Source organism: Borostomias antarcticus, assembly GCF_949987555.1.
Source record: "Borostomias antarcticus genome assembly, chromosome: 16".
In the NCBI taxonomy this organism is placed as follows: domain Eukaryota; kingdom Metazoa; phylum Chordata; class Actinopteri; order Stomiiformes; family Stomiidae; genus Borostomias; species Borostomias antarcticus.
The window spans coordinates 14,887,740-14,900,442 of record NC_140249.1 but is presented as its reverse complement, the minus strand read 5'-3'; the positions used below and the strand labels follow the sequence as shown (position 1 = coordinate 14,900,442).

Here is a 12,703-nt window from a genome sequence, read left to right as displayed (position 1 = left end):
CAAAGTGTATTACCTAAATGAGTTTTTCATTTAGTCCCGACTATACGCTCCCAATGAAATTATGTTCAAATGCAGCTGGATTTCTAATGTGCTGGCTCTGCCCCTCTGCTCATGGTTTGTGGCGCTCGACTTCTACTTTTATTACCAGTAGGCCTACGTACTAGCTGCCCCTAGAAAGTATGTACTTTGCACGCAGTATGCATACAATTGGGACATACCACTTTGTCATAACATTGCGCCTTGAAATTTGCTCACATCGGTCGCAGTCCATAAAGTGATGTCCGTCCACAGCTGTCGTGACTTGCACTTGATGTAATTTCTGCTGTGCAATGCATTATGGGTCAGAATAGCCAGAAAAGTCTGCTGGCTTGCATACTGCAAAATACAATCAGATGTAGTAGGACCGGATGTGGTATTTTTGCCGTACTGCATGTGGCATACTATGTATTGGGACATACTACATCCTTTTTTGGCATACTATAGAGTATGGAAGTATACGATTCGCAGTATACGAACGCAGTCCAAGTGAACCCTAAAGAACCGTAGAGGCTCTGGGTGGGTTAGCAGCAGATGACGACTCTTAATTCGCCGCCTCGATGATGCAATCGCTGGCCTGGTGACGATGACCTCCCGGCTGACCACACCTCTCTCTCCAGAGTACAGGCCGCTCAGCCACTGCCCGGGCCCTGAGTGGAACGTGATGTGCCGCGGCTGCTGCGAGTACGACGTGATCCGCTGCAAGTGCCCTCTCCAGGGGAGCCCCGTGGGCTACGCCGTGCCCTGCTGCCGGAACGCCATCAACGAGTGCGACCCGTGCATCATACATCCAGGTAATACCGCTCGCTTCGGCGCAGGTACAATAGGCTCTGGCGCACGGTGACGGACGGGTGTTTCATGTCAACTCTGTTCGAGAGCAAGACAAAGTAGAAGTCGTTCAGTCAGTCGAAGGCGTACCTGGACATCCGCTTGTGTATGGTAAAGTTCTGAAGATGTACTTAAAAAAAAAAAAAGTCCTCTCGTAAAAACCCCCACGGCTGTCTGTCTCTCTGCTGGTGATGTCTGGGTGGATATCGGACCGGTCATGTGACGTTCACGTTCATACCTGCAGAGAGAGGGGGCGTGTTTGTTTTGCTGCTCTCTCCCCGATAGCCTCAGGACGTCTGGCTCCTCAGACGCCAACTCAACCCTGAAGAGGAAATCAAACCCGCGCCCGAGGAGGGAGGCCTCTGCAAATATCTATTTCAGGGAGCAGAAACGTGTTTATGCTGTTCTGTTCTGGCGGGTGAGAAGTTTAATGGCTGTAACAGACCATGTAAAGGGTTCTACAAGCAGAACGCAAGGAGAACACGGGGGGGCGGGGGGGGGGGGGTTCAAGATGAGCTGAAAAAGAAAACCCTACATTTTCCTTTCTCTCTCTCTCTCTTTCTCCCACTCTCTCTCTCTCCCTTTCTCTCTCTCTCTTTCTGTCTCTCTCTCTCCCTCTCTCTCTTTCTCTCTCTCTCTCTCTCTCCCTCTCTCTCTCTCTCTCTCTCTCTCTCTTTCTCTCCTTTACCTCTTTCCGTTCTCAGGTTGCAGCATATTTGAGAACTGTAAGCGCTGTAACAACGGAACATGGGGCCCCAGAGACGACTTCTTCATCAGGGGGAAGTACTGCGCTGAGTGTCGGCCAGGCTGGTCAGGAGGGGACTGCCTAAGTGAGTACCTCCATCCCCCCAGCCCCGCCCATATCCCTCTATCCATCCTAACTCTGTGTATGCCTCGGTAAGCATATCATGTATCTACAGTATACCAATTACCAGGGATGTCTGCGTCTGGGAGATTTGAATTTGGTTTGGGAACTGAGCCAATTGCTTTGGAGACTTTCCACAGCAGGAGCTGAAATGACACGTCAAAGTACTTCATAGTCAACCACCTGGAATCTCCAACCGAATGTCATTTGTTTTGTCAGGATTGGATGCTGTTAGGCTTGCAACAATGGGCAAATCCTGTGTTGTGGGACCCGGGAAGACAGATTAATCTTCTGAATGAGAAGCCTGCCGTGTGTGCAGTCTATTAGTCGATTCCTGGATCCCTCCCAACTTTACTCCATGTAGCATTTATGGTTTTTATTGTGAAACTGTTTTGGCAACACGAACTAAGATTAAACATCACGTACAGTAGCGTACAGTACAAGTGAATAGAATAGTGGAAAATCTCTGTTTCAAATCAATTAGGCTACAGCTTCCACTAGCTTACCCATTGCAACATCAACATGTTGTTGACAAGAAGCTGAAAACCGCATTTCAAAGCAGGGATGTCTGTGACTTAACTTCCATCTGTGTGTGTGTGTGTGTGTGTGTGTGTGTGTGTGTGTGTGTGTGTGTGTGTGTGTGTGAACAGAGTGTGGCGGTGTGATCCATAAGCGCCAGGGTCACCTGGTCCTCGAGAGTTACCCCACCAACGCTCGTTGTGAGTGGACCGTGCAGGTGGACCGGGCCTTCACCATCGACTTCAGGTCGGCAACCACAACCATCTCAAACTCTTAGAAAACAGGCCCTTCACATAGAACCGTACACGCTTCTTCATATCCCAGAGGGAGAACTCTAACCATACAAACAATAATGAAAGGGATAAATGTTCACGGTTATTTTCCTGGTTGCTGTGTGCATCTGAAGAACATGGCTATCAGACACTTATTAGTCAGATGGGAGCCGTAGCATTATGCTAACGAGGGACAACACAGCTGCACTTCCAGCTCCACCTAACGTAAGGAGAAACGAGTCCACTGAGGTGGACTCAACTGATTGGATCATCGCTTGCTGCAACCACTGTGAGGGAAACACTGACATATTCCTCCAACAGTAGGTCGTATACTTTCATCTCGTACTTTCATCTGACGTACAAAGGAACAGATCTATTCTGTGTCCATCTGTAAGATTTATTTATTTTACTTTTTAGACTAATTTGAACTTTCAGTTTTCACAGTTCTGTGAGAGGTTTGTCATGGACCCATGTCAAGTGTAGACCACAGGTTGGAAACCGCTCCCAGTCTCGTGTTTCACTCCTATGATAGCTTTTTATAGTTTTATCCATAAAATACATGCTTATTTTTTACGGTCAAACTTTTATATGAGTGCAGCTCTAAAATCTGCACAGAACTGCAGCTGCGCTGTGCATTAAGGCTGTTGACAGGACAGTACGTACAGTGATAGGTTTGTGTGTTGAAATAAAAAATAAAATAATAATGACAGTTTTTCCCTTATACTTAAAGTTCCATGTTCAACTTAATAACCAAGACAGACTCAAGCCGCCGGTCCAAATCCATGTTTGGATGACAAAATGGGTCTGCAAGCTCAGCAGAACCACTTGTTCCCGGGCCTGGGCAGTACCACAGAGACTACTGTATACCCACAAAAACACACTGATGAATCACCTCTTAAAGTGAAGAAAATAGGCTTCAAATTGTTTTATGTCCATTACAACAGACACGTCCTGAGAAACCGCGGAATGCGTCTCTCTAAGTCTCATGTTACTGTACTGTGTTTCTTGTCAATGGACTGATGGAAACTTGCATTTTGGCATCAGCCAATGAAAGCCTACTGGCAGGTCTACATTTACTACACATTCCCATGGCAACACAACCTCTTCTTCATGCTCGTAATAATGTCTGTCCCTTCACGTAGACAACATGGCCGACTCGCTGGTTGTACCGTCAACACAGAGCTGCACCCCTACTCAAGACCCCTACTGAACCACCCAGTCAACCTTCAATTCCCACTGGCATTCAAGAACACTTTAACCTGAGAGACTAAGCACTGGGGCCCTGGTGCCTGCTATGAAATATGAAGTAATATAGATGTTCTTTCCCCTTTGTACGTTGAGCCAAAGATATGAAATCTACAGTATAAACAGAGTAAAAACAGAGAAGAGCATACAGACCTTTTTTTCATTTTATCTTGTTCTGTAGAAGTTCACTTATTCTCCTTCAAATTCTTTTCTTCTGTTTTTCTTCCTGAAGTATCCAGTTGGCAGACCTTGCTATGCCCCCCCACCTCCCCACCACCAAACCACAAAGCTCCTTAATTAAAAGGATTTATGTGAATTGTCTCCCACCAATTATCCTTCTTAGTTTAAATCTCTTTAAAACTGGCCCCGAAGCCACGTCAGAGCTCTGGTTTGTGGATGACCTATATGCCGTGACGTACTGTAGATGACACCATCTAAATCCTGAATCTCTCCATTTGGCTTGGCCCCGTGTGCGAACACAGTGAGCATACTGTACATCAACAGCTCCCAATCGAAACCAGGGCTTTTATTACGCCTATTCCAACTGTTAAGCATATGGGACGTCGCCGGGATTCAAACACAAGGGAGGGCTTAGTTCCAAGAGGAGTGTCAGTTTTGCGCCCAAAACTTTTGGGGGGGAATATAGCCTACTGTATTAAAACCGCACATACGGCAATGAGCGAAGTAGCCAAGATGTCAACAAGTAAAACATACATTATCTTCTTCCATTTCTCATCTGCTGAACGTTACTGTAACGATGGCTTTGAGACACTTCCAAGCTGCTTTGGGGGTTATTTAGCGAGTTTTTCTGTCAGCTATAACCAGGGGTACCGCCCTGCCCTCTTCGAAGAGACGAATTAATGGTGTGTGTGCGATCCGGGGAACCCACACCTAGTGTCTCGTAACCCCAAGACTTGATTACCATGCCAGATTGTTGCCATGTGTGGTACAGAGCAACACCCTTCCAGCGATGTAGCTACTAGCTGTGCATCCCCTCTTTTATCAGTCGCCCCCCCGTTGTCTTGCACACAATTAGTCCAGCCAGGTGCGCTCCATTAGGCTACGTGGCCGTGGCAGGTAACCTGACGTGCCAGATGGTTTGCTTCGCATAACCATCTGGGAACTCTCCGTTGGAAACTGTTCGGAAAAGGGCGGGCACTTTCAAAAATACTCGGTATTGAATTGAATTGAAACCTTTATTTATACTCAGGTGAGCTCTGAGGTGAGGCCACCTCATTTTCAGAGCTGCTGAGTGTACAACAAAATAGAACAACAAAACAACAAGACAATGTACAGTGCACTTAGTAAAAAACAGTTACAACATGTATCATAAAGAAATGAAATCAGGCATTTAAATTCCTTTAAGGAAGGAAGAACTTCTTTAACCAGAACCAGAACCAGCTTTAACTTGGACTGAATGTCATTCCAGGACTTTGGGGCTGCATAAGTAAATGCTGTCCTGCCAAGTCCTGTACCAGTCCGTGGAACTTTAAGTGTGATCCAGTCACTAGAACGTGTTTGATGGGCTGAAGCGTTCCTGTCCAACAGGGCAGCTATATACGGTGGCTGTTTGCCGGTCAACGCCTTGAAAATGAACAAGAGCCAATGATAGTCTCGCCGAGCTGCCAGGGATGGCCAGCCAACCTTACTGTAAAGGAGACAATGGTGTGTATCATACCCATCCCCAGTAATAAATCTAAGTGCAGAGTGGTACACAGAGTCCAATGGTTTCAGGATGGTAGCTGAAGTGTAACGATAAATGACATCTCCATAATCAAGAACAGATAAAAATATTGACTCAACAACTTTTTTCCGACAGAATCAAGGGAATCTTGAGCGATTTCTGTACAGAAAGCCAACCTTTTGGCGCAGCTTAGAAGCAAGTTTCTCAATATGAGATTTAAAAGTTAACTGTTCATCTATCCACAAGCCCAGATATTTAGATTCCGTGACTCTGCTAATTTGTGTACCATTTAGTGATGCTGTAGACTATTGTAATCCACATTTTTTGACCTGGAAAATATCATGAATTTTGTTTTATTAGAATTGAGAACAAGCTTAAGTTGATATAGGGCTTCTTGCAAAGCAATAAAAGAGAGCTACAAGTTTTCAGTAGCTAACTGCACAGAATCCGCCATACAATAGATAACCGTGTCATCAGCATATAAATGGGCTTGACAGGATCCATTCAAAGATGATAAAATATTGTTTATGTAGATTGTGAAGAGGACAGGGCCCAGCACCGAACCCTGCGGAACTCCCTTGCCTATGGACAGAAACTCAGACCGGACATGGCCAACTCTCACACACTGGCGCCTGGTTGTTAAATAGTCATGAAACCAGCTAAGGGCATTGTCATCCAGACCAATACTAGTCAGACTATGCAGTAGGAGGAAGTGATCGACTGTATCGAAGGCCTTCGAGAGGTCTATGAAAAGAGCTGTGCAATGCTTTTTATTATCCATGGCTGAGCTAATATCGTTCACAACCAGTGTAATTGCAGAGGTTGTACTATGCTGGGCTCTGAAACCAGACTGATGAGGACTAAGCACTGAGTTACTTGGAAGAAAATGTTTGAGCTGATTGTTTACTAGTGACTCCAATACTTTTGCCAAACAGGGCAGCCTAGAGATCGGTCTATAGTTATCTAAATTAACTCTCTCACCGCCCTTATGTAGTGGGAGTACGCTAGCTGATTTCCACTCAAGAGGAAGCTTACCAGAGGCAACAGAGATATTAAAGGTAGGTGATTGGGTGAACCATTCATCTGTCCCCGTCTGTCACGCGTCAACTTCAACTGCTCCTCGCATCTCGTCACGCGTAAACCACGCCCGGCGTGACGGTTTGTATTTCAAATTCCTCAAAACCAACGAGATCGTTTTCTGATCTGGCACAAGTGGGTCTCTATGGAGAGTATCCAGACTGATTTGTGAGAGAAACAGAATGTGAGCTCGTGAAATCAGGTTGGTCTCATGAGTCTACGTGGCAGGGAAACTTCGAGAAACTTCCATAAAAGAACATGTTAGGGCCGCTTCAGCCCCCCTAAAACAGGCCTAGTGACGTCCTATAGGCATTCAAGAGGAACGCTCTTATGAGGAACAATGACATGAGACATGTGAAGACATTTGAGCAGTGGTTCGCAAACTGGATGCTGCCAACATCAAAATGTAGGGGCCAATAAGCGTCCCATGAGGGACTACCGGCAGCTATGGCCGTGGTTTAGACATCAATAAGACACATATGGTGCGTTGATCTGATTGGTTTATGTACTGTACAAAGCAAAATATGGCAATGGGGAAAATGGATTGTGGCGAGCACCCAGTGGTGGGCTGGACTCATGTACTAACGCTCAGGGGCCTTGGTGTTGCCAGGCGGGGACCATGAAGGTCCAGGACTCGTTCAACTCACTCAGCAGAATCAGCAAAGAAATTGCCCATTAATGTCCATGAGGGACTGACAGGATTCAAGGTGGATGTTGGGGAACATTTTTGGGGTTTGTGGGTCACAAATGTCTATCATTCATATGCATTCATCTCAGACTGCTCCATCCCTGCTCTATTATATTGCTCCCAAACTTGTAATTAACTGTACATGAGATGGCTTCCTCATCCCTGAGATGGCTTCCTCATCCCTGAGATGGCTTCCTCATCCCTGAGATGGCTTCCTCATCCCTGAGATGGCTTTCTCATCCCTGAGATGGCTTCCTCATCTCTGACATCGTAGGCTATGTGAAAACAAACATGGCGACTTTTCAGAGTTGTTTATTTCTCGTCATACAGTGACACACAACACACGTGCACTGAGCGCCGACATAGAACACACACACACACACACACGCTGAAGCGGTCGCCCATGATATTCCTCTGCATTTCTCCCATCCAAGCCATCCTCCTCCAGGGGCAGTCAGGAGCAGTGGGCAGCCTGGTCAGTGGTGCCCGGGGACCAAGTCCAAGTGCTCAGTCCAGGTGCTGGTGAGGGACAGGACTGAAGAGCATCTGTTCTTCTGCATGTTTTTCATTGGGGTTCTATGTGGAGGGAACCCAAGAGAGCACGGGGAGAACATGCAAACTGGGCTGGCGCTGCGCCATCCTCGGTCTCCCACAGCTTCAGAGTGTGTGCTCTCTAAAGCAGGCGTGTGTCCCGCTAAAACACGTGTGACAGGGCCCATTTTATCTTCAATTCCAAAAGGCTATTTTACAGAAGAAGAAAGAAAAATATTATCTCTCAATTGACATCATTACTTATTGATCTAGATTGTTCAACTTCAAAGCAATAGGCTAATAATAAAATGCATGGTTCATGAGCAAATTTAGCAAAATGACCATGAAATGTGGTTGAGAATGGCAGATGCTTCCTTGAAGTGGTTTCACTTCATTGTCAGGTTACTGAAGCCATGCCTAAAATGCTCTTGGTTTCATTTGTTCCTTATGGGTGTTGTGTGAAGTGCCTTGCAAATCACAAAAAGGAGTGTCATGCCTCAGAAAACTTTGGGAATCATTGCATTAGAGGACAACTAAGCATCTTATTTCATATTTGATGGAACCCACTTGTTATCAAGAGTCAGTGTTAACTGCAAATTGACTCTCCTAAAGTTGGGATGAGGAGGTCACACAAGATCTTTCCACTAAAGCAAAGCTTGACGATGAGCATCTGTTTTCTATTGCTTCACATTTACATTTTACTCAAACATCCTTCCTTGTTAAAAATAATGGATAAAATCTGTTCTGTTTTTTCATCAATGTCACTTAACGATTGTGTTGTAATGAAGGTTCTTCATCTTAGTTTGTGTGCAATTGTCCCATTAGCTCCATATAGTACCAATTGAAGGCTTGTTATTTAAATTGCTAGAATGGGACATAGCTATGATCTCAGCTGAAAACCTCGAGCTGATCTCATTTTGACACTTTTTTTTTTACTGATCTCTTTCACAGGCATGGAAAGAGGGAAAGAACGCAACTCTTGAAAAAAAGCACACACGTGCGCGCGCGCGCGCACACACACACACACACACACACACCATCATTCCCTTGGCTTATGCAGGATCCTAATATGAAATCCTCTCTTCTCTTCAAATAGTAGGAAGTTAAACAGACAGTTGTCACCTCTAACCTTTCACCTCTCACCTTTAGGATCTAAAGGAAAGAAGGGGAGGGAAAGAAGAACCAGGCCAACTCCAGCCTGGCTTATGGCTGATGGGTGTACATACAGCTGGTCTTTTGATAGTTCTGGACAAATTCAATTGCCTGCCCTATGCACTTCCCTTTAGGTGGTGAAGTAAGGCTTATCTGGACATGTACACATTTGATCGAGTCAGCAGGTAGCATTAAGTGTAGACTCACAAGTGCGTTGCATTGACCTTGAGTGGTGGCCATGCTAAATTGTGCTTATTGACATTAGGGAATGTGCATATTAAGTAGAATGTCAAAGGGATGATGCGTTAAGCTATAAGACCTCACTTCCTGTTTGCGCGTTGTTGTATTGATGTTGAGTGGTGACCATGTTAATTTGTGCCCGCTGACTCTTAGGGAGTATGCATATTAAGTAGAATGTCAAAGGGATGATGCGTTGAGCAATAAGACCTCACTTTCTGTTTCAGCAGTGTTGCGTTGAGTGGCTATCTATCTATCTATCTATCTATCTATCTATCTATCTATCTATCTATCTATCTATCTATCTATATGACTAACTAATGGATCGGGTTGTCAGGCTCCGCCCATCAGCCAAAAAAAACCAGTTGACTTGTCTGTTAAGGGAACGTTCGAAATGTATGGGAGGGTCTCACGGATGACTAAAGAGTGCTTGGAAATAAAAACACACAACCCTCCCTCTGACAGAAATATATTTTTCTTTGACCCTCCCCGAGTAATTGTAAAAAAGAAAAAGGTTGGCCCTTCAGCACCAAATAGGTAATATTCAATATGGCGTTACTCGAAATAAGAAGAAAACTTGAACACAAAGTTAGAATCGAGTCTTCCGCACCGTTCTGCATGTCGGTGTCAGTTGGCGAGTTGCTCTACCTCTACTCCGTCATCACCAGCAGAGCACTCTGATTCCCTCGACTGAGAGGGCATCCGAGGACACGCCGCCTCAGACAAAACAGCCTGCTGAATTCCAAAAAGCTGAAGAAACTATTTTATTCTGATTGATTCAATTGTGTATGACCCTCCCGACTCTCATTAAAAACCAATAACCCACCCTCGGACTAAAATTAAAAAAGCATGACTCTCCCCTGTTTTCCTCCAGTGACGTTAAACAGCCAGTTAAACAGCCAGTTGTCACCTCTAACCTTTCACCTCTCACCTTTAGAATCTAAAGGAAAGAAGTGGAAGGAAAGAAGAAAATTGAGTTTACTAGGCCCACTAACGCGTGCGCGCGCGCACACACACACACACACACACACACACACACACACACACACACACACACACACACACACACAAGTATATGATCCTACATTAAATTCCTACCTTTCCTCTCATCATCTCACTCCATGATGTCATACCCTACATCAGCCCATACCCCCCCCCCCCCTCCATTAACTATGGCCAACGCTTCTGTTCAATCCAAGGCCTTGTTTGTTTGACTCTCCCTTGTTTAGTTTCACGTTGTTCTGTTCTGTTTGTTTTGTTCTTGCTATGTACCCGGTTCTGTCCTTGTGAATCCCCATTAGGTCAGTTTGTTCATAGTTCTGTCCTTGTGAATCCCCATTAGGTCAGTTTGTTCATAGTTCTGTTCTTGAGTTTCTTCCCTCCCTCAGAGAAGTGACTTTATTTTTATTGCTTTTATGTTTCAGTTTATCGAATTAAAACACAAAGTTGTCCTCCAAAGAGCCATTAAAAGAACAAAAAAGAAAGAAAGTTGTTGAGTGGTGCAACGTGGGGGTACAGTATCACTCGGTGGCGTCGCTCAGTTTGTCTTCTTCGTCGTCGTGTGGGTACGTTGCTGTGTCTTCTCCCCCCCAGGCTCGGGGCCGAGGGGCTATCCTGTTACCACCCGAGCCTGGGTGAGGTTCAATTTCTCTGACTACCGTTCACTGGGGGGCCCGCTGGCTGCAGTAAGGGCGCCAGCATCAACAAACCCAGGTCCTCCCTCTCCCTGTCCAGGAAAACACGGATTACTAGGAATACGGAGAACATATTGGCCAACCGCTGTCGGCTTGGGCAGCGAGGCACAATAACAGCCAGTTTACATCATGTTTACTTCACATTGGTCATAGGCTCAGAAAGCTGTAAACGGATTTCATGTGGAAAATCCAGGTCTGCTACCGCAATGAAAACCTTTTTGGTTGAAATAACAGAAGAGGGTCTGGGATGACCGAATGGAATCGACAGACACAGGTGGTCAGCTTTAAAACTACGGCCAGTTGGCTACTGTACATGGACATGGCTGCCTTTTTAAATGCCACGACTGGTACTGTACTGTGTCAGCTGTGGCCCCAGGCCGCCATTAGGTAAAATTGATATCCAAATGTGTGTTTACTGCAGGCGTAGGAAAGCTAGGGTTTCATGTCGTGCTTATACACTTCAAAGTCTTAGGTTCCATCCAAGCCATGAGACTCAGGACCTTTTGGACTTTTTTCAGTTTTAGATGCAGTGACCTTAGGTCTCAAGTCTCTAGTTGTCCCGCCTGCATGCTGTGCTATCTGAGCCCACAGCACATTCTTTTTATTTTATTTTATTTTTTTAGTATATTTATTGATTTTCACAGGGTCCAACATTCAAGTAAACAAAAGTAATGAGACCACAAAATGTACCCTTTTTCCAAACACACCCCAAACCCAGAACTAGCTCCCCACACACAAGACAAAACAGAAAAACAAAACAAACACACAAGAACAGCAACAACAAAACAGAAGGCTGAAACAACTATGTTATACGTGACAGGGAAATCCGACATACTGGTGTTGATAAAAGGTCATGAAAACATTTAGGCCTACAGGGCGATGAGCCTGGAGATCTCAGCCTACGCTAGACCGTAGAGACCAGTCCTACAGGGCGATGTGTCTGGAGATCTCAGCCCACGCTAGACCGTAGAGACCAGTCCTACAGGGCGATGTGTCTGGAGATCTCAGCCCACGCTAGACCGTAGAGACCAGTCCTACAGGGCGATGTGTCTGGAGATCTCAGCCCACGCTAGACCGTAGAGACCAGTCCTACAGGGCGATGTGTCTGGAGATCTCAGCCCACGCTAGACCGTAGAGACCAGTCCTACAGGGCGATGTGTCTGGAGATCTCAGCCCACGCTAGACCGTAGAGACCAGCCTACAGGGCGATGAGCCTGGAGATCTCAGCCTACGCTAGACCGTAGAGACCAGCCTACAGGGCGATGTGTCTGGAGATCTCAGCCCACGCTAGACCGTAGAGACCAGTCCTACAGGGCGATGCGTCTGGAGATCTCAGCCCACGCTAGACCGTAGAGACCAGTCCTACAGGACGATGTGTCTGGAGATCTCAGCCCACGCTAGACCGTAGATACCAGTCCTACAGGGCGATGTGTCTGGAGATCTCAGCCCACGCTAGACCGTAGAGACCAGTCCTACAGGGCGATGTGTCTGGAGATCTCAGCCCACGCTAGACCGTAGAGACCAGTCCTACAGGGCGATGCGTCTGGAGATCTCAGCCCACGCTAGACCGTAGAGACCAGTCCTACAGGGCGATGTGTCTGGAGATCTCAGTCCACACTAGACCGTAGAGACCAGTCCTACAGGGCGATGAGCCTGGAGATCTCAGCCCACGCTAGACCGTAGAGACCAGTCCTACAGGGCGATGAGCCTGGAGATCTCAGTCCACACTAGACCGTAGAGACCAGTCCTACAGGGCGATGTGTCTGGAGCGTTTAGCCTCTAAGGGGATGAGTTCCATAACGCTCCGGGACACGTTCTGATGGATGAAGCTACTGTCTGGTATCTGGAGTGTGTCCACGTCATCTCCTCTGCTCC

At 46.2% G+C, this 12,703-nt stretch overlaps 1 protein-coding gene across 1 annotated transcript in view; it reads left to right on the top strand.

Moving 5' to 3' along the window:
- Positions 1 to 679: 679 nt before the first annotated feature.
- The window catches only part of pamr1b (peptidase domain containing associated with muscle regeneration 1b), a gene marked incomplete at its 3' end in the record, with an annotated part of 24,209 nt that continues 12,185 nt past the window's right edge, over positions 680 to 12,703 (top strand). Inside the window, exons 1-3 of the mRNA XM_084451311.1 lie at positions 680 to 830; positions 1,569 to 1,694; positions 2,380 to 2,494. Coding sequence (XP_084307437.1) covers positions 701 to 830; positions 1,569 to 1,694; positions 2,380 to 2,494 — 371 coding nt within the window. The 5' untranslated portion in view covers positions 680 to 700. The remainder of the gene's footprint in view (positions 831 to 1,568; positions 1,695 to 2,379; positions 2,495 to 12,703) is intronic.